The sequence below is a fragment of the Podarcis bocagei genome (genome assembly GCF_964188305.1).
Source record: "Podarcis bocagei genome assembly, chromosome: 17".
NCBI lineage: Eukaryota > Metazoa > Chordata > Lepidosauria > Squamata > Lacertidae > Podarcis > Podarcis bocagei.
In genome coordinates, this window is record NC_138143.1 from 863,728 (window position 1) to 889,404 (window position 25,677).

A 25,677-nucleotide genomic window follows, 5' to 3' on the forward strand; every position below is an offset into this window, starting at 1 on the left:
GCAGTGCTCATCTCACTTTATTGGCCGAGGGAGCCGGCGTACAGCTTCTGGGTCATGTGGCCAGCATGACTAAGCTGCTTCTGGCGAGCCAGAGCAGCGCACGGAAACGCCGTTTACCTTCCTGCCGGAGCGGTACCTATTTATCTACTTGCACTTTGATGTGCTTTCGAACTGCTAGGTTGGCAGGAGCAGGGACCGAACAACGGGAGCTCACCCCGTTGCAAGGATTCAAACCGCCCACCTTCTGATTGGCAAGCTTTAATTCCCGAATTGAGGTCACAGGCTCACCCTATTCATACACAAAGACGCCCTAAAGACAGGTAAGCAAAAGACAATGGAGAGGCTTTCCCATTTCCTTCCTCCTTGCTGAGAAACATTTGAGGTCAATTTGGGAGAGTCAAAATGGTTTCAAGATTGCTCTCCTGTACTATTTCACACATGTGATTTATATTTTTATGTATGTGTTTGCCTTGTAAATTTATGAACATTTAATTTATATATTTGAGACCTTAAATTCTTATAAGAGAATGATTATGGCCATTAATTCCTATGGGGGAAAGAAACTCATCTCAATTTGGGAGCCTCCAGGTTGTCTTGTTTTTGCAGTTCTCCTCTCTAAATATTTGTTTGCAATTCTGCAAAATTTGGGGTTCCCCTCAAATCTGTGGATACCTCCTGGTGCTGTTCTGGCAGTGGGTTTGCTAATAGTATGAAGAATCAAGAACCATGCAAAATCAAGACTTGATTCTGTCCTGTAAAACTGGGCCTTAATTGCCCCCTGTTCCTGAGACTGTGAGTTCCCAGCTGACTCGGCCAACATGGCTTTTCCGTGCCCTGTCAGATGGCTGAGATGATGAGTCCTTCTAAGCTGCACATGCCCCCCAATCGGTTGCTGCATATCATGTGCCAGGATGCATTGGACGTGGTCACCTTGTGGATGAGTTGACTCTAGGAGGGCTCTGTGGGTGGCCTGTCTGGTCTTGATTTGAACTGAGGCTTGCACAAGCTGCACTGAGCCTCTTCAAAACACATGCACCTGAATACAGATCCACACATGTCAAGCACATCCAATGCACATTTAAAGCTTCCTGGGAATATTCCTGGGAAATATAGTTTCCCCCTCCCATAACTGAAACCCTTAACAAACTACACTTCCCATGATTCTTTGGGGAAAGTCATGTGCTTAAAATGTGTTCTGAGGAAACTTTAAATGCAAGATGTGGATCTGTCTCAGTCACAAATCTTTTGCTATCACACCATTTGGCTCTTAAGGTATTTTTGAGGGAGTGGCTTTCCTTGGTGTCATACGTCCCCTTGATTGATCCTGCACATTCAAGATCTTGGTCCAATAAGGCTTTGATCCTTACAAGGTTTTGTTGAGGCCAAGGACCCTCATTTCACTGCGCCCTGCAGCAGTTTACAAATATTGCATTTCCTGATGGTGGGACAGGTTTGTCCTGTGATCCTCCTTCTGCCCCCAGGTTCCAGCATTGGCTTTGCCCACAGGCTGTATCCAGGTTCCAGATATTTTAAGTTCAAGTAGCTTGCCAATTTGAATTGAAAGTGAAAATGGGAAACTTTCTCTAAATTTGTGTGTGCCTGCATTTCAACTTTACTTCCTAATTTATAGGCACGAGAACAAGGTATTGTCACAGACCTTGAAAATAGGAGGGGAGTGGAAACTAAGTCATTACCACTTTTGCATCCTTTTAGCTCCATGAACTCCAGATACTTGATTTCCCACACAGACAGAACGTGAATCCAGGTGTCCTGATTCCTAAGCTAGCAAGGTCTAGAGCAGGTTTCAGTGTCACATGCCTGGCCATGTGAGGCTGCTAGCTCTCATTGTTGGTGTCATTCGTGGTGACAGTTCTGAGATGTTGTATAACCCTCCTTGTTTCTTGAGCATTACATAAATAGTAACTATAATCTCTCTCATACCCTTGGAGACTGGCCTTCATTGTTCTGTGTTTGAGAAAGGTCAGCAGAGAGAGGTGCCAGGAACCCAACAAGTAAGAAAGTTTCTCTGAGGGTTTAAACAGCATATCTGGCATGCCAGGGTCACTGCAAATCAAACCTTTGTCCTCTTCCATGCAGTGAAACCTCTTGCACCAACTGTTGTGCAGTGACCATCCTCCACTGGGGCATAGAAACAAGCAAGACTTAGCATAAGACAAGGAGGCAATGCTTAAGTTCTGAAATGGGTCAGGTGACGATTCAAGCTTGCCTAGGAGGGAAGCTATACGGTTCACCTTGGAAATACCTAGAATCATAGAATCATAGAATCATAGAATCATAGAATAGAATCATAGAATCATAGAGTTGGAAGAGACCACAAGGGCCATCGAGTCCAACCCCCTGCCAAGCAGGAAACACCATCAGAGCACTCCTGACATATGGTTGTCAAGCCTCTGCTTAAAGACCTCCAAAGAAGGAGACTCCACCACACTCCTTGGCAGCAAATTCCACTGTCAAACAGCTCTTACTGTCAGGAAGTTCTTCCTAATGTTTAGGTGGAATCTTCTTTCTTGTCATCATGTTGTTGATCCAACCTGTAAAACTGTGTTCTTTCAATTAAACAGCTTGAGGTGGAAAAATGAGAAAACTCCAGATTCTGGCAGGCTCTGCCCAGGATCCACCAGGTTGTGCCCCTGGCTCCTCCTTTTCAGGTAGATCCACATCATACATTTAAAGTACACCCAGTTCCCCACATAGAACTACAGTTCCCATTACTCTTAACAAACTACAGTTCCCAAGATTCTACTCTGCCTTTCACCATCCAGGCTCAGACCCCTATTTAGTTCAGTGAGAGAGTTTCTGCTGTCATGGGATCATAGAGCTGGAAGGGACCCTGAGGAATCTGCAATGCAGGAATCTTGACTGAAGCATCCATGACAGATGACCATCCAACCTCTGCTTTAAAACCTCCAAGGATGGAGAGTCCACAATATTGTCTGGGTAAAGTCAGGACATTTGAGCCAGATATGGAAGGGTACAAGGGATGCGGGTGGTGCTGTGGGTTAAACCACAGAACCTAGGACTTGCCAATCATAAGGTCGGCGGTTCGAATCCCCGCTACGGGGTGAGCTCCCGTTGCTTGGTCCCTGCTCCTGCCAACCTAGCAGTTTGAAAGCACGTCCAAGTGCAAGTAGATAAATAGGTATCGCTCCGGCAGGAAGGTAAACAGTGTTTCCATGCGCTGCTCTGGTTCGCCAGAAGCGGCTTAGTCATGCTGGCCACATGACCCGGAAGCTCCCTCGGCCAATAAAGCGAGATGAGCGCCACAACCCTAGAGTCGTTTGCGACTGGACCTAATGATCAGGGGTCCCTTTACCTTTACGGAAGGGTACGGGAAGCCTGTGAAGGGCTTGAGGAGAGGCATCGTGGAAGCTGCCTTATACCAAACCAGATCCATACTGTCCACACTGACTGGCAGTGGCTCTGTAGGGTTTCTCTTAGGTCAGGTATGATCTGCCTCACCCTGCCTGGCGATGCTGAGACTGAACCTTGGACCTTTGCAGGCAAAGCAGATGGTCTACCACTGAGTGACAGCCCTTCCCCATTATGGTTTGGATGGCAGGAAAGGCAACAGCCACAGATGGTGGCAAACTCGTACTGTGAACAAAACTGTAGTTTACAATTTCTCAGCAAGCAGAAATGATGTTGTACAATAAGATGAACTTGTTGATGCTGCCCAGACATAGGAATCGCTGCCTGATGCACAGGGGATGAGGAACAGCCCTAGGTGAATAAATAAGGAAAGGAACTGAATTCATGGGCTGTTTACATTACCTGCCACTTCTCAGCTGCAGTTGGGGAAAGGGAGGACAGTGAAGTTTCGACATCCCTCACTGGCAGAATACAGCAGAAGCCAGACACACACTCAGCTTGACAGAAAAGTGAGACAGGTCCGGAGCAAATGATAAATATATGTGGGGGTTTTTTTTGGGGGGGGGAGAGAGAAGGAAGCATGAGCATGCAAATAACAGTATGCTAAAAGGGTGCATGTTACAGGCACGCATACAAATCAGGACCTGATTCAGCATTTCCTCCTCCAGTTCAAGTCTGGGTTCTCCTCACTTTCACAACCCATTGGACAAACATACTGGTTCATAAATCCAAAGCCCCTTCCCTGTGCTTCACATAATCTGTCTGCTTTGGTTATGTTTAAATCACTTTGTGTGCACATTTATTGAAGTACTGGCATATGTTTACCCTTTCGCACAAAAACATGTGCCAGGATATACAGTTGTGCCCCGCAAGACGAATGCCTCGCAAGACGGAAAACTCGCTAGACGAAAGAGTTTTCCGTTTTGGAGGTGCTTCGCAAAACGAATTTCCTATGGGCTTGCTTCGCAAGACGACAATGTCTTGAGAGTTCCTGCTGGTTTTTTCCCCTCCCCCCCTTTTTCTAAGCCGCTAAGCCGCTTATCAGCTGATCCGATCAGCAGATAAGACGCTAAAAGCTGCTAAAAGCCGCTAATAGCGCTAATCCACTAATCCCTCAATGGGCTTGCTTTGCAAGACGAAAAAACCGCTAGACGAAGAGAATCACAGAACGGATTCTTTTCGTCTTGCGAGGCACCACTGTGTGTGTATATATATAATGTGTGTGTGTGTGTGTGTATAAAAAATATTTGGTTTAGGTTCCTACCCCTCAGTGCTGTGCATAGCCAGTTTCTGCAGAGCACACTGAACAGGTTTCCTTTGAGCTTTTGCTAAAGGAGGAAATTGTACATCAGACATAAGCATGGCCAATGCACATCCACAGCATAAATGAGATAGATCAGGATGTACCCCACATCCATGCTTGTAAAATAAACACAGTTGTTCTCTGCTGAACTTTGAAAACTAAGGGCTGATTCACACTTGCCAGACAAACTTGTTATTTGGTGGGTGCACAACTTTGATGCAGGACTGCTGTGATATTAGAAGAGAGGTGTGTCCCACCTCTTTTTTACAGAATCCACAAGCCTCATTTCCCAAAGCCTCCTTGTTTCAATTTTCTTAATGGTATCTGCCACCCAGAGGCCATTAATCCTATTTTCACACTGCCTCAAGAACACTTATCTGTGTTATATAACCCCTTGCCTGACCTGGTGCTGCCTTGGGTGAAGACCACAGGTAGATAGAGTCATCATCCAGTGTTCCAGTCAGTTCCTGGAAGGAAAGCCAGTGTCATCACACCAGGGAAACCTGCTCTGATGAGGCACAACATGGTCAGATGAACACTGCATGCTTCAGAAATATACTCAATGAGAGATTGTAAGATTTCATAAGTAGCGCCACTCTGTTCACTGCCTCTAGTGCCGTCATTGACCATCTGCTGGGAGTAGATAGGTAGCCGTGTTGGTCTGCCATAGTCAAAATAAAAAAATTCCTTCCAGTAGCACCTTAAAGACCAACTAAGTTAGTTCTTGGTATGAGCTTTCGTGTGGTATCTGAAGAAGTGTGCATGCACACGAAAGCTCATACCAAGAACTAACTTAGTTGGTCTTTAAGGTGCTACTGGAAGGAATTTTTTTATTTTGACATCTGCTGGGAGTCACTCACTTGCCAAAATGGCTTCCGAGCAGTTTATTCATTTACATTCCTTCTATAAGGGTTTCCCCCTTACAGACTACTTTAATTGCAGAGGGGTCTTGGTGGACTACTTAATGATTTTCCTTGTTGTTGATGCAACTGTAATGCACTGGGATAGATACTGTGTATATATATTATTTGTATTGCATAGAATTCAAACTGTAATAACAAAATATTATATAAGAAGTGAGATAAGCAAATAAAATGCAATTAAAATCACTGTGAATATTTAATGCAATTGAGGTGCCTTTTCCCATCTCCAACCACAAATCCACATATGTGCAACAGAACATGTGAAGCTTGTGGACCACAGTTTTGAAATCCCTGCTCCATACCATTTTATGTCATATAGACCTCAGAGTAAAAATATGCATCAGTAATAACAAAACCAATAAAATGTAAAATTCGAAGCATACAAACAATTCACATATATATATATTTGAATCTTCCATTTCAGAGAACAAGATTAATGCTGGTTCTAATTAATGCTGGTTTTAATTTTATTGTTATATAATTTTATGTTTATAATTGATTAATGATTATTCATTTTGAAACTACATGTTGAAAGTTCCACATGAAGAGAGTTCTGCCTGGAAACTCAGTCCATAAATGCTTTAGATATACAGGAAACTCTCAGTTTACGTAGGGGGTACATTCCGAGGAGCTGTGTTTTTACGTGTATATCGTGTGCATCAGGAACACCATTTAAAAAGCCTGCAAACACCCTCTAAACTTATGGAAACCCTTTAAAGGCAGCCATTTGAAGTTTGAAAGGATTGATGTTAAGCCAGATGGGTGGGGTATTATTATTCTTATTAATAAAAAAACCCTTAAAATCACCCCAAAATCCACCAAATTCCACCACAATTGCCCCCTCCAAACCTCCTTGCTCAAATTCCAACTCTCCAAAGGCCCCAAAGGTTGGTACAAAGGCTCATGGGACTGCTAGATGCTATTTTTGTGCCATTGTTGCCATTTTTGCCCCCTTTTAGGATCACTTTTTGCCCCCTTTCAGGTTTGTGGCAATGCACACATGTGTGGATGCCCGTGCCCCAAACACGCATAAATGGGAAGTTGCCTGTATACATAAATAAAAAGGAAGGTGTGGCAGGGACAGAGGGACCTTGGGATTCCCAGACAGCCTGGCCATCTATCAGGGATGATGGGAGCTGCAGCTGAGCAACATCTGGCAGTCCACAGGTTTTCCCATTCCTGATCCAAAAGCTGCGGAAGAGGGTATTTTTCATTCTTATCCCCCAGAACCTCCATTAGGCACCAGGAAACCTGCTAAGCTTGTTACATGTCCATTTTTCTTTTTTTATTACCTTGGAGACCTGTTGTCAGATGGAAAGGCAAGCGTGTAAAGATTTTAATAAATGAACGGATGCTCTTGTCTCTCGGCAGGAAATCAAAGCCCGGGCGGCAGCATTCCGGCAACAGCAGGGCATTTCAACAGAAGCTGGGGGCAACAAGGAGAATATCAAGAAGAACCGTTACAAAGACATCCTGCCATGTTAGTTGCCAATGAGGAAATACTACTACTGTGTGGTGGCTTTAATATTGGCATCTGTGGCATGGGGCCAGTTCTGCCCAACTTGGCACTCACTTCCTCTTCTATGGATCAGGCTGTGTTACCACATTCCTCTTGGGCTCCTCCGCCCTAGGAGTGCCTTGAATTGTCTTTCATTTCCTCGTGTCACCAGCAAAATATCCAGTGAGTGTTGCCATGTCCCAGGCTGTAGTACTCGCGATTCAGGGCCTCAAAGCATCAAGTTAGACCCTAGATCCATCGGCTACTCTCAAATTATAGGAATTTTGTGGCAGTCCTACTGACTATAACAATATTGTTTTAAAAGTTTACTTTTAAAAAATCACAACATTCTGAAAAAAGAAAATATTGCATATGAAGAGGAGGTTTCCTTCTTTCTCCAAATATCCATCTTTTCTCTATTGTAAAAATCATGGCCAAGGAATCATTCCAAGAATGAGAAAAATCTGTTTCTCTCTCCCCCTCCCCTGATTTTTTTTGTTTTTCCTGGGCCTTCACATCTCTAGCTCTATCCCTTTAGCAGCTGCTCACACTGTCCTTGTGTGCCTGACATCATGAGGAACCTTTCTATTCTGGGATGGGTCTTAATGGGTAGGAGAAGATATATTCATTGCAATTAATCTATCCAGGCTCCCACATGTGTGGGTTGAACAGTTTCAAAGTCCCATCCTTGGCAGCAGAATTAAGCATAGGAATTTGGCTGTAAAACCTCATTTAGAGGAAGTCCTGCTATGAAGTAAGCTGGCTCTCCCTTCTTACCCCGCTGAACAAAGAATCAGGCAACTACAGTAAGTTTAAACATAAGAATTTCTTACTTATAATTTGCATTGGTTCCCAGCAGTGGCAGCAGTAAAAGCTATGCTGGCAAAATACTTAGATTTACAGTACAACCAGCTTCAGGCATGTACCTAAAGCCAGAGCAAACAGAGATATCTCTGCATCCAATGCTAGTCAAAGGAAGAAAGAGAGGAAAAGGAAATACAATATGCTCCTTCCTCTCCCAGAGAGTAGGGGAAATGACATCACACAGAGCCCTCTCTGCCAACTGTATTTCTATGGTCTGCCTATCAGCAATACAGCTCTGTGGGCTTAGCCCCTTCTCATGCAAACTAGCAGGAATGTGCATTTCTAAGGTTTGGCTGCTACTCTTCCACACCTATGGCATCACTGCAGCTCATTTAGTGAGTCTCAGGATTTGGGATGCTGGAAACCAGGGGCAGTAACTGTATCCAGAACCCTGCCCAGGAAGTTTATATAAAGCTCCAAGCCAAGCAGGAGGCCAGACTGAGGAAGTTAACTAATGGATGAAAAGTAATCAGAGGAACTGCAAAAAGTGGAAGTTGATACTTTCTAAGGTGTGCGCCTTCATTTTAGGAACGGGACAATCTGCCACTGCTCTCTGGAGGGTGGTCAGAAGGACAGAGTGGTTGTGACGCTGGTGATGATGAGCAGGTGCTTCACCTTGTTTTTGGTTGGTCTTGGTTTCTCAGGCTCTGCTCCAGGGCTTCCCAGAGGAGTATGGTTGGCCTCTGTAAGAACAGGATGCTGGACTAGGTGGGTCATTGGCCTGATCCAGCAAGTCTCTTCTTATGGACCATCTAATTCAGGGGTCCTCAAACTTTTTAAACAGGGGGCCAGTTCACTGTCCCTCAGAGACTGTTGGGGGCCAGGCTATAGTTTGAAAAAAATATGAACGAATTCCTATGCACTCTGCACTTTTTTTCCTTTAATTTTTTTGGGGGGCCCCCAAGAGAGTGGAGCCCTAAGCTATAACTTGTTTAGCTTATATGTAAATCTGGTACTGGGGGGAGGGTGTTGTGCCTTGTTGTGGTGCACCTGTGGGGTGAAACTAAGAAAAAGCGATGTGGGTGGGTGTGAAGAGAGGTCGGAAGCACCTGTGGTGATGCCGAGAATGGAATTAACGGAGACCCTGGCAAAAGAAGGACATGCTCAGATGGCCACAGAAATGCAGCAAGGCACTTCCTCCCGTGGCAGGAGGGAGGCGGGCTGTGAGAGGAGGGCCATAGGCCCGTTAGACAGCGGCGGATTCAACAATTGACAGGCAGGCCGGGTTCAGGACCCTGGCGGGCCAGATCTGGACCATAGGCTGTAGTTTGAGGACCCCCAATCTAATTGCTCCGGGAGCTCTCTTTGTGAATAGTGCTATGCACAGATCCACGGGATGAATGTGAAGCAAGACAAACCTGTCCACTTACTTGGGCAATACCTGTGGAGCAATGCTCACCTTGGTGGGGTCTCTCCTAGGCTATCTTCTCGGGGGTTGAGGACATACCTCTCAGGGTGCTACTCTCTGGTCAGTCGTCTGTACACTATGACCTTAGGCGCACCAAGCCATGGGATCCAAACAGCACCAGTGGTTCAATGTAGTCAGGGGTTTGGTCACTGACTTCACAATCTCTCTCCTTTTTCCATTTCCTGTCAATTGAGAGCAGGGTTAGGCTAAGCTGTGACCCGCCAGAAGTTTCTGGAGTGCAGCTCCGCCCATGCCCTGACCATTGGCTATGCAGCTGGGGCTGCTGGGAGTTGCAGTTCTGAGGGACCACAGGTCAGATGCTGAGATTCATGTTCTCTCTCTCTCTAAGGCCAGGTGACTATCTGTGGTACTAACTCCCAGTTGTGTACATCTCACAGATGATCAGACCAGAGTTGTTGTGAACTTCCTGACAGAAGAAGCCCAAGCTGATTACATCAATGCAAACTTTATTCAGGTAACAGAGTCCTGAACCCTACCCCTCCCCATTGCAAACACATCTGACTAGAGGAATTTGCCCAAACTGATGAGAGCTGAAACACTGGCAAGCTTTGTTCCAGATTAAAGCGGGGCGGGGGGGGGGGCTCAGTTCCCTATTATACCATCCAAAAGATTTTACTTTTGCACTGTGTAAGTGTAAGAATGGCATTGACCTGCCTCTAGAGAAACCTCCCCCCAGGGCCCCTCAGGTCAACCACAAAATGGCACTTCTCTCCCCACCAGGGAGGAAGGGGTGGGTCAAGAGCTACACAGGAACAAGGGGGAAATGAAGATCTACATTGGGATCTGCTGCCCCTGGGGATCCTGCCTCACTTTGCCTCATGGCTGGTCTGGTCATGTTTTTATAGGCCTCAGTGACTGGCCTGTGCCTCATGACTGGAAGGAGAAATGCCCAAAGCAGTGGTAAAAGAGGCAGCCAACTCTGACAGCAAGTAGCTTGGCGGCATCTTTTGTGTCCGAGTGACTGAAGGGTCCAGTATCCCTGCAGAGGTGCAGGCAGCATCCTGCTCTTCCCCCAGGCGAAGATGCTTGGAAGCATGCAAGGCCAGTTTAGCAAATGATGCAAAGATCCAGCAGGGGACCTTCATGGAGAAGGGGGGATTTTGTCCCATAGTAGCCTTTTCATGATTTTCTTTTATTTCTCAAGGTAAGCTAGTTGCGTGTCGAGACCCCACAGCCACCCCCTCGTTGGGAAATAACTCACAGAAGGACACAGATATTAGGTTTATGTTACTGGGCAAATTTTGGCCACAAATTTATTGAATTACAGAATGTGAGCGGTATTGGCTTAGGCATTGATTGGACCCGACTATATTTGACTCTGTGCAGGAAGTCCAGTAAGGGTAAGCCACCGGTAGGGGGAGCCCTGTTGATGCGAACCAGCTCAAGCTCCCCCTGGTGTTCCCGTCGGGGTCGTGTCAAAGTCCTAGCCCACAACCGGGCTTCGGACAAGATCAACACCCCCGGATTCCTTTAACAGAATACCCTTAAGATGGAGGGGCAGGTGATGGCCACACCTCCCCTCCCCCACACAAGGTCAAAAAATGCCTAACCGCAACCCTAACAAAGTTGTGATGATTGCTACGAGGTAGGCGAAAGCCAAGTGGCCAGTGCCAATTTGCCAAGTGGAAAAATTCCTACCAGGCCCCTTGGACAACCAAGGCGACCAACCGAAATCCATAGCAAGGCCAGTGCCTAACCTGCAAATAGGGAGGGAGGGTGATTGAGGAAGCGAGCTCGCTCCTCGGTTTTAACTGTCCCGGCCACACCCTGCCGGCCAGCGGATTGGCTGGCTGGGCTCTGACGTGGCTGGGATCCCCCAGGCAATGGGGGACAAAGTCCCCCGCCCCCGGTGGGGAGTGGGTGGCCATGCGGTCCACCGCAACTTCTCCCCACTGGGAAGTGGAGCAGATAAGTTCCATCAGGCACACTAGAATGGCATTATGGCAAAAGACAGAATTGAAGGCTCTTCCTACCATCAGTTAAAAGTCCCAGTTTACTAGAATACATTTCTAGTCCTCATGGTTACAGAGATAAAATTGACAGTGGGATGACAACGTACTCTAAAGGCTCTTGGGAATCCTAAATTTAGCGATAAGATACATGCACTCCCCAGGAGCTGACTTAAATTTTCCACATTTGAGAATATTGCTTTGAGAACATGAATGTTATAGAAGTGGACAATCCATACCCCAGTTGCAGTTTAGCACTGACCATTCTATTTACAATTGAATGCAAAGTATTTTTGTCAAGCACAAATCAAATGGGTGAATTATCCAAAGCCCTCTGACTCATTCTAATCTCTAACCAATTGCCCTCCCTCTCCTTTGTTTATCCCCACTTATCTTCAAATAGAATGCTGTTCTCCAGCTCAGGGGTGATGACAGGGTGTTTAGCAGAATGCATGATGTTCAGTTCACGTTTGCGATTCTCTTTTCTTCCCACAGGGTGTGGATAACAAGCGGTGCTATATTGCAACCCAGGGGCCTCTTCCACACACAGTGGTGGACTTCTGGCGCATGATTTGGCAGTACAAGGTGAAGGTGAGTTGTCCAGGCAGATCACAAGTAATATCCTAGATATTAAAGCAAGCTCTGAAGTGCAAATTGTGCCCAGCAGATTGGATTGATCTGTATAAGACCAGTTTCTCTGACACCAAGGCATCTGGTGAACAGTCCCTCTCAAAGCAAATTCAAATTAATGTTTCTGCTCCTTTATGGCAGCGGCAAGGAAACATTTTTCAGCCCGACAGCCACATTCAGGTCTGTGAAACCTTCTGGGCTACATCCCAGTGGTGCCAGAAGCAAAAGTGCAAATGTAAATTTTACCCATGCACCGTAGTACAGTTTCTACACACCCCGCTGTTCTCTCTGGGCCTGGCATTCTCCACCACTGCTTCATGATGTTCTTTCATTGCAGGTGATTGTCATGGCTTGTCGGGAAGTGGAACTAGGCAAGGTGAGGCCTCCTGAAGGAGAGATGGTATTTGGAGGCTAGGAAGCCTCATGGGGTCTCTCATCCGGGCCTTGAGGTTTTGAGGACAGCCATGTTGCCACCATCTCTCTTACCTAACCTTTCTTGCTTTCCTATGCCTTTTCTTTCTCAGAAAAAGTGTGAGCGCTACTGGCCTTTGGCAGAGGAAACCTTGCATTTTGGATCCTTCTCTGTGGCACAGGTGAGGTTGTTACACATGGACAGGAAGAAGCTGCCTGGTTCCTGGCAAGGGGATGCTGGCACAGTTCTTCATCAATGAACAAGCACAGGCATCTCCACTGCCAACCTAACCTGGATTAAAGGCCATTTCTTCTCACTAAGGAAGGGCTGGGAATTGTCGTTAAGAACCTGAGAATTGCCTTGTTAGATCAGACCAAAGTCCCATCTCATCTAGCATTCTGATACCAGCAGTCGAAACCAAGCAGATGCACCTGCTGGAAACACACAAGAAGAGTGCAAACATGATGCCCTCCCCTGTTGCAGGACTGGCTGACTATCCTGCCATCCTCATGATGTCATTGGATCCCAGTTCCCATGAGCCCCATCAGCATGACTGATGGCCAGGAATGATGGGAGTTGTAGTGCAGCGATCCCTTAAGGGCCACGGGCTCACTATAGCTGCCACATAGTTTGTGCGCAGTCTCTGGTAAAAACATTAGGTCCAGTCGTGACTGACTCTGGGGTTGTGGCGCTCATCTCGCTTTATTGGCCCAGGGAGCCAGCGTACAGCTTCCGGGTTGTGTGGCCAGCATGACTAAGATGCTTCTGTCGAACCAGAGCAGCACACGGAAACGCCATTTACCTTCCCGCCGGAGCGGTACCTATTTATCTACTTGCACTTTGACGTGCTTTCAAACTGCTAGGTTGGCAGGAGCAGGGACCGAGCAATGGGAGCTCACCCCATCGTGGGGATTCGAACCGCCGACCTTCTGATCGGCAAGTCCTAGGCTCTGTGGTTTAACCCACAGCGCCACCCGTGTCCCACAGTCTCTGGTACTTGGAGGTATATTGCTCTTAGAAATTTTGCTCTCTTACCAGACGTAATGTTAGCAGCTGGCACCCTTGGGCAATTCCTGGGCCCTGGGCCCTTCCACACTGAGCAGCTGGATCTTCAGGCTGACACCTAACATTTCCCATGTTCCCCACTGTTGCATTGCTCCAGAGCACAGAGGGAAATTTGAAAGAGCAGTTCATGGCACACCCATTCCTGCCACCCTCAGCCCACCAACATGGAGGCTGGGGGCACCAAATGGCCCTTTACAGGGGGCCCCTGAAACCTGGAACTAGCCCTGCTCATCACAAAGAGATACTGAAAGGCCTTTCTCCCTTTCATCTTTAATTCATCTTAATTTAATTCATCTTTTTTTGAGAACCAGCTAAGTTACCTTTGCCATTTCATGTGTCAGCGAACTCCATAAGCTGCATCACATGTGTGGCTACAAGGTGCTTCTTGGATCCGTCCCATACTTAATTCCTGCCCAGTCAGGAATTTGCCTGATCCCATGTCAAACCATTAGTCCGTCTAACTCAAAATGGGATGTTTAGGGAAGTTTTTAATGTCTGAAGTTTTATTCTGTTTTTAATGTTCTGTTGAAAGTTGCCCAGAGTGGCCTAGGAAACCCAACCAGATGGGTGGGGTAGAAATAATAAATTATTATTATTATTAGTAGTAGTAGTAGTAGTATTAAATTGCCTGCACTGACTCCAGGCTTTCAGATGGGGCTCTTTCCCAGCCTTTACCTGCAGATGCCTTGGATTGAACCTGGGACCTTCTGCAGAAAGGCATGGTCTCTGCCCCGAGACTTCATCTGCAGTGAACTCCATCCATTGGCAAGAGTATTGAGAATTTGGTCAAAGTTTCCGAACCCTTTCACAAAATGACAATCGCCAGGGTTTAAGTTTGTCAGGAAGTCATTTCTCATGTCAAGCAAGCTATCCCATAAAGCAGAACTGTGATGGTTAACAAAACACTGTCCTGTGGATCTGCAGATGTTGCTGAACTACAGTTCCCACCATCCCTGAGCTTTGGCTACACTGACTGAGGCTGATGGGATTGAAGAGTTCTCTATCTCTAGCCTATATTATAGGTGGGCAGCGTAACTGAGCAAATGAGATGTCTCCCATTTGGGGAGATAAGAATATTTTGAACAATGTGGTGGGCGGTTTTCTTGTCTCTTCCCCAGGTTAAAGAACAGGAACTCAATCCAGATGTCATTCTGCGGATGTTTACCCTGACCTTTCAGAAGGTAAAGCTACTCCATGGCACTTAATTGCTAGGCAAGGCCCACTGGAATTGTGGGGTACACCCGAGTCCAGGTCTTGGGGCTGCACTTTATGGCTCTGGGGCCTCAAGGTCAGCTGCATGAGCTGGAAGCTGAAGGAGCAGCAAGTAGAAAGCACTGCTCTGTGGACCAGGCAGGAGCACAAGGCGGGGCTCTGAATATTTATAGCAGGCTTTGTCCTGATTGCCTGGAAACTTATCAGGCTCTGCCCAGGCCCTATCCCTACTATGGTTGCTGGCAAAATCAGCTTCTTTGCTGCTGAATGAAGCACCATTCATTTTGACCACTGTTAAGAGACTGGTGTGCTCCACAAACAGGGGAGAGCACTCAGAGATCCAGGTCGGGAAATGTCAGAGTGTTCCTTCCAGATCCCTGCGGCAATGGCACAGGAGAAAAGGAGCCCCTGCTGCAGTGCAGTCATTTCATCACCACCATCAAATTCCAAGGGGTTTGAGACCCACAAGGAATCGTCCAGGGGCAGATAAGGCCTGTGGGTTTAGGGTTTGCCACCGGTGCTGTAGACAGGCCTTCATGGGACCAGAGTTCCTTGGTTGAAGACAAACCATTCAATAGTCTTGAAGAATGGGTTTTAATTTGAGGTGGCATCAGGTGCTTGCATTAGCAAACATAAACATGTCAGAGGGTGCAAATGGCTTTCCTCTCCTACCACCTGTTCTGTGTCAGCCCCATTCAGACGTGGTGATATTGATCTGTACCTCTCCCCTCCCCACAGGAGGAGCGGGAGCTATCCCATTTCCAGTACGTGGCTTGGCCAGACCGGGGCATCCCAGACACTTACGGCCACTTCCTTGGCATGATTGAGCAAGTGAGAAGCAAGCAGGGTGAGAGTACTGTGCCCATCTGTGTGCATTGCAGGTAAGGGGCAGCCCCAGGGCAAAGCCCTATAGACAGACCACACCACAGTCATGGGGTCAGAGGATGGGTCCTCTTAGAGGATCAGTACAGTGGTGCCCCGCAAGACGAATGCCTCGCAAGACGAAAAACTCGTTAGATGAAAGGGTTTTCCGTTTTTGCGTTGCTTCGCTAGACGAATTTCCCTATGGGCTTGCTTCGCAAGACGAAAACGTCTTGCGCTTTTTTTAAAAGCCGCTTGAAGAGGCGCAGTTGCGACGGACCGTTCTTCGCAAGATGAAAAACATCGCAGGACGAAAAGACTCGCGGAACGAATTATTTTTGTCTTGCGAGGCACCACTGTAACTGGTTTGTTATGTACTGAGTTGAATAGGATCCAAACTGCAGCAGTCTGATTGGTCCTAGAACAATGCAGCAGTATGATTGGTTGGCAGGAACCACCCAATCCTGCTCCAGATAGAAGTGAATCCACAACCTGATTGGCTTACAGTAGAATTCCGGAATTAGCCAATCATGTGCAGCCCATTGTGTAAATAATGTATATAAAGCAGATACTGTGAGGGGACATTCATTCATTCCTCCTCACCACTATGAGCTGAATAAAGAGCATGAAATCACTTTGCGACTCTGAGTATATTTCACTGGCGACGAGGATGGGATCCCGCTGAGCTGACTGCCACACACAGCACCGCAGCACTGCCAACTGCCGCACTGCTGCCTCGCACCGTGTATCCAGGCTTCAGCTCCGGGACACAAGGAACTCAGAATGGCAGCCAACAGCAGCTTCTCGCCATTCAACCCAGCATCTGGAGACTGGGAAGCCTACGCCTCCCATTTCACCTTCCTCCTAGAAGCCAAAGGGGTCACCGACGAAGAAGACGCCAAGAAGAGGGCGATATTCTTCAGCGTCTGTGGAGAGGAGACGTTTGAAATTGCCCGGGCTCTCCTTGCGCCTGAAGACGTCACTACTGTTCCATACAAAACAATAATGGAACAGCTGAAGGGGCACTTTTCGCCGCAGCCCTCAGTGGTGGCTCATCGAAATGCCTTCTACGCAAAGCGGCAAGCCCCTGGGGAAACCATAACTGGGTTTGTGACCTCGCTCCGCCAAGCCGCCCGGTTCTGCAACTTCTCAGAGCTGGAGAACATGCTTCGTGACCGCCTCGTCGGTGGCCTGAAGGATGAGAAGCTGCAACGACGCCTCTACGCTAAGAAGGACCTAACGTTCCAGGTCGCTCTGGAGGAGGCCCTGGCAACGGAAGCTGCCGAGAAGTCGACGCAAGAGGCACGGCCGAGCCTGCCATCCCAACCGAGGGTCCACCACAAAGACCTCACCGACGACTCAGGATCCGACAGGGAGGAGGTGCACCGAGTACAGCAGCGCACTCAAGCAGCGCACAAACCACAGCTGCCTCGACGAGAAGGAGGAAACTGCGCAAGCTGCGGGGAGAGTCACGAGAGGAGGACCTGCCGTTTCCGCAACACAGAGTGCAGGCAGTGCAGAAAATCGGGACACATCGCCCGGGTGTGTCGGGCTCGGCCCACCCGACACCGGGCATCAGATGACCAATCCAAGAGCCCCAGGTCCCGGGCCCCAACGCACCAAGGCAACTCGACGGAGCCAACGGACTTCCAGGTATACCAGTTGCACCACCCCAATGTAGAGAAAATTTATGTAGAGGTACAGATAGAGGGGGCCCCATGCCACATGGAGCTTGACACGGGTTCAACTCTATCCATAATCTCGGCAAGGACCTTAAGGAAACTGTGTCCTACTGGGGGTCCCAAACTCAGGCCGGCCCCATTCACCCTCCGGGACTTCCAGAAACGTAAGGTCCCCACAATGGGGGTGGGGACCTTCAGGGTGCAATACCGAGGGCACACGCGGCAACTGGACTTGCTTGTGGTCAAGGGCCCCTACATTAGCTTACTGGGATTGGCATGGTTTGGACCACTGGGGCTAGCTGTCACCGGGGTGAACCACACTAGCTTACAAGTGGACGTGGACGCCATATGCAAGGAATTTCCAGGGGTTTTCGATGAGAAATTGGGACAGTATACGGGCCCCCCATTGCGCTACAGCTTGACCCCGCAGTACGACCGGTCAGGCTCAAGGCCCGCCGGGTCCCGTTCACCTTGAAACCCCGTATAGACGAGGAATTGGACCGACTCGTGGAGCAAGGAGTGCTAGAGCCGGTGCCTAATGCCCCCTGGGAAACCCCAATCGTCACACCCGTCAAGCCTAATGGTTCGGTCCGCATCTGCGCAGACTACAAATGTACCATAAACAAGGCCCTCACGGCCCACACATACCCAGTGCCAGTGGTCAGCCATGTTCTTGCCACCTTGGCTGGGTCGAAATTTTTTGGCAAGCTGGACTTGGCCCAAGCATATCAACAGCTACCAGTAGATGAGGCCACAGCAGAGGCACAGACGATTGTGACGCACAGAGGAGCGTTCAGGGTAAAGCGGCTGCAATTCCGTGTCAGCGTGGCACCAGGCATATTCCAGAATCTAATGGACTCTCTCCTTAAAGGGATTCCTGGCGTCACCCCCTTCTTCGATGATGTGTTGATTGCCGGGCCCACACCAGAGGAGTTTGAGGACCGCCTCCGCACCGTTCTGCACCGTTTCCAGATGGCGGATCTCAAGGTGAAGCGGGAAAAATGTCTACTAGGAGTGCCTCAGGTGGACTTTCTGGGATTTATGGCGGACGCAGAAGGGGTCCACCCGACTGGGGACAAGGTACGGGCCATTTGTGATGCCCCAGCACCCAAGAGCAAGACTGAACTTCAGGCCTTCTTGGGACTATTGAACTTTTACCATTCCTTCCTTCCCCACAAGGCGGCGGTAGCGGAGCCCCTACACAGACTCCTGGACAAGCTGGCCCCTTGGGTGTGGGGCCAGCACCAGGAGGCCACATTCCAGGCAGTCAAGGACTTGCTTGTCTCAAACTCGGTCTTGGCACACTTCGACGAGAGGCTGCCAGTGGTGCTAGCATGCGACGCCTCACCCTATGGCATTGGCGCTGTCCTGGGGCACCAACTCCCGGATGGAAGAGAGGTACCGATGGCGTACTTTTCCCAGACACTCAACGCAACCGAGCGGAACTACTCGCAAATCGACAAGGAGGGTCTGGCAATCGTGAAGGGAGTAAAAAAATTCCATGATTTCTTGTACGAGTGGCCCTTCACCGTGGTGACTGACCACAAGTCGTAGGTATGAGTTACTCGTGCGTAAGCTGGTGCCTTTCTCGGTTAATTTGCCTTGTTAAACCTTTCTGACTGCACAGCCCCTTCTCATCGTGGCTGCCTCAGTCACTGGCAGAATCCGTCAGTGGGCGTTTCTTGAACCTCTTCCAACATAAAAGTTGTTTGACACCCAGTCTCCTCCTCCTCTCACTGCGCGGGAGTCTTCTGCGCAGGGAAGGCGTGGGTAGTGGAGGACCTGGGCTCTCCTCACTGATGTCCAGTGAAGAGTCCTGGAGCCCTCTCTCCAATTCCCCCGTCTGCCCCCCTTTATCCCTGGTGTTGCGCTGATTGGCTTCCCCCTCTACTGAGCTGTTTCTCCCCCTGCTGCTGGGTCCTTCACCAGCATCATCTGGGAGCCTCCCCTTCGCCTCTCCCTCCGATGTCAGTTCCCTGACATCCACCTCCCCCCCAGGACCCCCTCCACCCCTGGACCGAACTGTGGAATCAACCTCATACCCTTCGTCGGCCGACGAGGTGGGGAACCCCTGGAAGGAACTGTCACCCTCTTCTGTGGATTCGAAACCCGCTTCCCACCCGCTCTTATACCTGCCAACTGGGTGGTCCTCCCCGTCTGATTCTTCTTCTTCGGAAAAAACCTCTCCTCCCTCTTCATCGGAGTCAGAAAAATCCCTCAAACCCCTCTTCATCGTCTGTGGGTCCAAATTGCTCCTCCCAGAACCTCTCTAGGGGTTTGGGTTTGTCCGGGAACTGGCGGTGGAATACCTCCACCAGATAGCTGTCATTGAAGGCTTCCATAGGAACCCATGTGTTTTCGGACCCGGGTTCCCCCTCCCAAGCTACCAAATACTCCACCTGGCGCCCTCGCCACCTTGAGTCCAGTATTTCCGAGGCCCGGTGATGGTGTTCCCTTTCTTCTACCTGCGGGTGTGTGGTGTCTTCTCCCTCTTGCCCCTGGAATCCCCGCACCTCCCTATGCGGTGAGAGCAGGGACATGTGGAAAACCAGGTGTATTTTCATGCTATCAGGCAACCTGAGCTTAAATGCCTCGGGATTTACTTGCTGTGTTACCTCAAAAGGTCCCAGCCTTCTGGGCTGCAACTTCTTGCACCCCTCTTTGAAAGGTAGCCCTTGGGTGGACAACCACACCCGGTCCCCCACCCGTATGGTCTCCCCTTCCCTGCGGTGCTTGTCTGCCTGCCTCTTGTAAGTTTCCTTGGCCCGCTCCAAGTTCATCTTGCTGGTGCAGGGCCTCCATTTCTTCCACAAACTGCTCTGCTGCGGGTACGCTCCAGTTTTCCTCCCCACTCCCCGGGAAGGCCCTGGGATGACACCCATGGTTGGCCATGAATGGGCTCATTCCCGTGGACACGTGTTCCGCGTTATTGTACGTGAATTCAGCCAGCGCTAGTTTCTCTACCCAATCGTTCTGCCTCTCGCTGACGTAGCAGCGTAGGTATTGCTGGAGTATACTGTTCGCTCTTTCGGCTTGCCCGTTTGGTCTCCGGGTGTCTCGCCGTCGAGAAACCCACTTCGACCTGCAGGAAGCTCATGAGCTTCCTCCAGAACCGGGAAGTAAATTGTTTTCCGTGGTCGGAGAGAACCCTCAAGGGGGTGCCATGCAGCCTGAAGATGTGCTCCACAAACAACCGGGCTATTTCCTCTGCCGTTACAGCATGCGAGCAAGCTATAAAGTGGCACATTTTTATCAGTAGGTCGACCACTACAATGACTGCTGTCTTTCCCCGGGACTTGGGCAAATCTGTCATGAAATCAATGGACACCACCTCCCAGGGTTTTCCCGGCATGGGTAAGGGTTCCAGTAATCCTGCAGGGGCAGTCTTCTACCCCTTTGCCCTTTGGCAGCAGTCGCACCCCCGTACATATTCCCGTACATTCTCCTTCACCCTGGGCCACCAGAACTGCCTGGTCACCAGCATCATGGTTTTGTGCTGTCCAAAGTGCCCCGCTGTGGGGTTGTCGTGGAGTTGTTTGAGTACCTTTCCCCTTAGGTTCTCCCCCAGTACGTACAGCGCTCCCCTATAGTACAGTACCCCTTCCTTCTCCTCAAACCCTTCTTGGGTCCCTCTTCCGTCTCGGAGCTCCCGGATTTTAGTTTGTGCGAACCCATCGTTTCTGGTCAGCCCGGCTAGTTCTCGTTTCCCCACCAAAGTTCCCCCACACACCCATCGGTCCTCGGGGATCACGTGTCGTTTCTCCGGCGGCCCCTCTCCTTCCAAATACTCCGGTTTACGCGAGAGAGCATCTGCTCTTACGTTTTCCTCTCCGGGCACGTATCGGATTTCAAAGAAAAACTTGGAGAACTCCTGTGCTCATCGAATCTGTCTCTGGTTGAGTACTCGTGCGGTCCTCCAGTACTCCAAGTTCTTGTGATCTGTGCAAACCTGGATCTGTTGTTGCGCCCCTATCAGCAGATGATGCCACCGACGAAAGGCCGTGTAGATCGCCAGCAGTTCGCGGTCATACACAGTATAGTTTTGCTCCGACTTGCTCAGTTTTCTCGCGAAAAAGGCGCACGGTTTCCATTCCTTCTTGTTTCTCCCTGGCTACAAAAGGACCGCCCCGATGGCTCTGTCGGACGCGTCAGTCTCTAGCCTCATTGGTTTCTCCAGATTTACGTGCAGGAGTTGCTCTTCCGATGCGAACACCTTCTTCAGTTTTTCAAAGGATTTTTGGGCCTCTTCTGTCCACACAAACTTCTTTTTGCTACTGAGACAATCCGTGATGGGCGCTGTCAAGTGGGCGAAGTTCTTGATGAACTTCCTGTAGAAGTTGCTGAACCCTAAGAACCTCTGCACGTCCTTCCGTGTTTTGGGAGCCTTCCACTCCAGCACGGCCTGCACCTTGCTTGGGTCCATTGCTAGGCCCTTGTCAGACAACTTGTACCCCAGAAACTCGACTTCTCTGGCGTGAAACTGACATTTTTCCAGCTTGACCCACAACTGGTGCTTCTGCAGCCATTGTAGCACTTCCCTAACGTCTCTAACATGTTGCTCCTCATTGTCCGAATAAATTAAGACGTCGTCCAAGAAGGCTACGCAGTTCTTGTACAGCAGAGACCCCAACACGTGGTGCATGAAAGCTTGAAAACAGGCGGAGCCTGACTGTAATCCAAAAGGCATAACTAAGTACTCAAAGGCCCCTAGGGGTGTGAACATTGTGGTCTTCCATTCGTCCCCCTCCCTCATCCTGATCAAATTGTATGCGCCCCTCAGGTCCAGTTTGGTAAAAATTTTCCCTTTCCTCACTCGCGTTAAAATGTTGTCAATCCTGGGCATTGGGAAGGTCACGGGTTCCGACACAAAATTGGCGGCCCTATAGTCCACAACGAGCCTGGGTTTATTAGTGTCCTTTTTGTCCACAAAGAACACCGGACTGCCCCCCACCACTTTTGATTCTCTTATGAAGCCTCTTTTCAGGTTCTTGTCAATAAATTCCCGCAAGTCCTTCATCTCCCTGTCCGACATGGCATACAGCTTACCCACTGGCAGCTGAGCCCCCGGGAGCAAGTTGATCTGGCAGTCAAAGGGCCTATGGGGTGGCAGTCTATCTGCCTCCTTCTCACTGAAGACCTCCCGCAGATCTGCATATTGCAGCGGCACCTCTCCCTTCTGCTCCACAGCCATCCCAGCCACTCTGGCCACGCTCATCCTTGGGGTTTCTCCACCTAGACAGTGTTCTAGGCAGTAAGCTGACCCAAAGGTGACTGTCCTCTGATGCCACGCCACCACTGGATCATGTTGTGCCAGCCAGCTCATCCCTAATATTATTGGGGGCCCTGCTAGTGAGGCGATGTGAAAGGCGATGGTCTCCGAGTGCCTGGACACCCTCATTCTCATTGGTGGGGTTTGGTGTGTCACTTCCCCTCCTAGAAGCTCCCTGCCATCAATGGTGGTTACTTGCAAGGGGAAATCCAAAGGTAGTAAGTGTAGCTGGTGCTCTAATGCAAAGTCTTTGCTGAAGAAATTACATGAGCTGCCTGAATCCAGCATCCCTTTCACCTTGACTGGGTGCCCGTTCGGGAGTTCTAGCACCACTTTGATGGCTATTGCTGCCTTGTGGGGGTCTGGTTGGGGCACTTTTACTGGTTGCTGGCCTGGCTGCTGTGCCCCTTGAGTGGCAGCCAAGCGTTCCCGTTTCCCTGTTCCTGTTCCTTTACCACCTCCTCCTCACCCCCTGCGGCTCCCACCATTCCTTGCCAGGCCTTTCTTTGAGGGCAGGCTCTGGCAAAATGTCCTGGCCGCTGGCAAAGGAAACACTTCTTGGTGGTTTTCCAATCCTTTCCCTCCTTTCTGCGCCCTTCGCTGGCGTTTGAAACTTTCTGCGCACACGCCCCATCTATATCCATTGGCTCCTCTGGCTGGGAAGGCTGCTTTGGTATCTCAGGAATGCGGTAGTCATGGCAACGTTGCTCTCTCCCTTCCCGCCTCTCCTGGGCCCGCGCTTCCTGCCGTACGCCAATCGCAAGCACAGCCTTGGTCAGCTGATCCATCCCCTGCAGGCGGGGTGCACGGGAAAGCTCATCCTTCACCGTAGGGGATAACCCCTCCTTGAATAACATTTGTATGGGTTCAGAGTCCAGTTGCCACCCGAGGCGGTGAACTATCATGGCAAAGCGCGTCCATCCCCTGAAATAATTTCCTCAGGTCCTGCATGGCGACATTCTGCGTCGCCATTCCCTGGCCCCATCTTGCAGGTGACCCACGACATATGCCACCCTCGCCCCATCGTCTGCAAAATCGTCATCCTGCAGTTTCAAGGCGTACTCTATTTCCGTTCGGAACGCACTATATTCCTGCGGGTTCCCTCCAAATTTGTGCACCAGTCCCAGTACCTTCCTTGCTATGGGGGTGGGCCTGACCTGTGCATCTTGAGACCGCCTTTCGTCCAGCCGCGCCGTCAGGATGGCCACATGCTGCTCCAACTCTCGGTTCCTCTCCACCAGAGTTTGCCCTCCAGCTGCTCCCTCCTGGGCGTTCGCTCCTCCGGTCTTGCTTATGATGCTACCTGCCTGCTGCTGCGCACGAGCAACTTTCAGGGACTGACGGATTGCTGTAATAGGTATGAGTTACTCGTGCGTAAGCTGGTGCCTTTCTCGGTTAATTTGCCTTGTTAAACCTTTCTGACTGCACAGCCCCTTCTCATCGTGGCTGCCTTAGTCACTGGCAGAATCCGTCAGTGGGCATTTCTTGAACCTCTTCCAACATAAAAGTTGTTTGACACCCAGTCTTCTCCTCCTCTCACTGCGCGGGAATCTTCTGCGCAGGGAAGGTGTGGGTAGCGGAGGACCTGGGCTCTCCTCACTGATGTCCAGTGAAGAGTCCTGGAGCCCTCTCTCCAATTCCCCCGTCTGCCCCCCTTTATCCCTGGTGTTGCGCTGATTGGCTTCCCCCTCTACTGAGCTGTTTCTCCCCCTGCTGCTGGGTCCTTCGCCAGCATCATCTGGGAGCCTCCCCTTCGCCTCTCCCTCCGATGTCAGTTCCCTGACACCGTTGCTTGGCTTGTTTGCCGACGAAAAGCAGACCCCCCAAGTGCTGTCTCCTCGCGTCCTCAGGTGGTCAATTTTCCTTGCCAGCTACCAGTATGCACTGATTCACCGACCTGGGAAGGCGATGGGCCATGCGGACGCCCTCAGCAGGCTACCACTACCGGAAACAGGCCCTGACCCAGCACCTGCACAAGAGGTTATGAGCCTGGAGCTGCTTCCCGACCGCCCCATTCAGGCACAAGAAGTTGCACACCATTCCAAGAAAGATAGGGTCATCTCCCGGGTCCTGGACTGGGTGTGGAGGGGATGGCCCAGCAGCAGCCCCGGGCCAGAATTTGCCGGCTACACAACCCGCAAACATGAACTGTCGGCCCACAAGGGGTGACTGTTATGGGGAAGCAGAGTCGTTGTTCCCCAGCCCCTCCGCAAAAGGGTCCTCACAGCCCTACACGAGACGCATCCAGGGGTAGTAAGAATGAAGGCCCTTGCCAGGAGTTATGTGTGGTGGCCGGGGATCGATGGAGAGATAGAGGCCTGGGTCAAACACTGCCAGGCCTGCCAAGAATCCCGCCCAGATCCCCCAAGGGCCCCAGTCCAGTCCTGGGAGTCCGCCCGAGCACCATGGTCACGCCTGCATGTGTATTTCGCTGGCCCCTTTCAGGGGAAAACATTCTTCATAGTGGTGGACTCCTACACCAAATGGCTGGAAGTCGCACTGGTACCGTCCACTTCCACGTCCGCAGCCATCCGGGTACTATGCTGGCTGTTTGCAACCCACGGGCTCCCTGACACTCTTGTCTCAGACAACGGGACTGCATTTACGTCAGGAGAATTCCAAACCTTCACAGCGCAGAACGCCATCTGCCACATCCGTTTGGCGCCGTTCCACCCTGCCACCAATGGCCAAGCAGAACGCATGGTGCGGACCACCAAGGACACCCTCCGCCACATGACGCAAGGGGACTGGGAGTACCGCCTTGCCACATTCCTTCTAGCACAGCACAGCACCCCCAGCTCAACGACTGGCCGGAGTCCCGCTGAACTACTAATGGGTCGGCGCCTTGCAATCAGATTGGACCGCCTTCACCCCGATAGAGCTCAGGATGAGGTAGTGGTGGGGGAAGGCAGGAACCCCCAGACCTTCGAGGCCCAGGACCCAGTGTACACAAAGAATTTTGGGGCAGGCCCAGCATGGGTACCCGCCACAGTCACCAGGGTCACTGGCCCCGTGTCGTACGAGGTGCTAACGGATGGGGGGCAATGCTGGTGCCGCCACTGCGACCAGATACGGCGACGATTCCCGGGAGAAAACCAGGAGGAGGACAGGTCAGAGGAGTCTCAAGGGAACAGCGGGGCAGTGAGGCCCATAGAGCAGGAGGGGCCAGCAGGAGAGGCAGAATCAGAGA

The 25,677-nt window shown here is 50.2% G+C and overlaps 1 protein-coding gene across 4 annotated transcripts in view; it reads left to right on the plus strand.

Moving 5' to 3' along the window:
- Nucleotides 1–25,677, plus strand: part of PTPN18 (protein tyrosine phosphatase non-receptor type 18) — a 107,803-nt gene that overhangs the window by 49,613 nt on the left and 32,513 nt on the right. For all 4 annotated transcript variants that reach the window (XM_081177382.1, XM_081177383.1, XM_081177381.1 and 1 more), the window contains 7 exons: nt 6,988–7,096; nt 9,785–9,861; nt 11,852–11,947; nt 12,324–12,362; nt 12,511–12,579; nt 14,582–14,644; nt 15,414–15,556. In XM_081177382.1, coding sequence (XP_081033508.1) covers nt 6,988–7,096; nt 9,785–9,861; nt 11,852–11,947; nt 12,324–12,362; nt 12,511–12,579; nt 14,582–14,644; nt 15,414–15,556 — 596 coding nt within the window. The remainder of the gene's footprint in view (nt 1–6,987; nt 7,097–9,784; nt 9,862–11,851; nt 11,948–12,323; nt 12,363–12,510; nt 12,580–14,581; nt 14,645–15,413; nt 15,557–25,677) is intronic.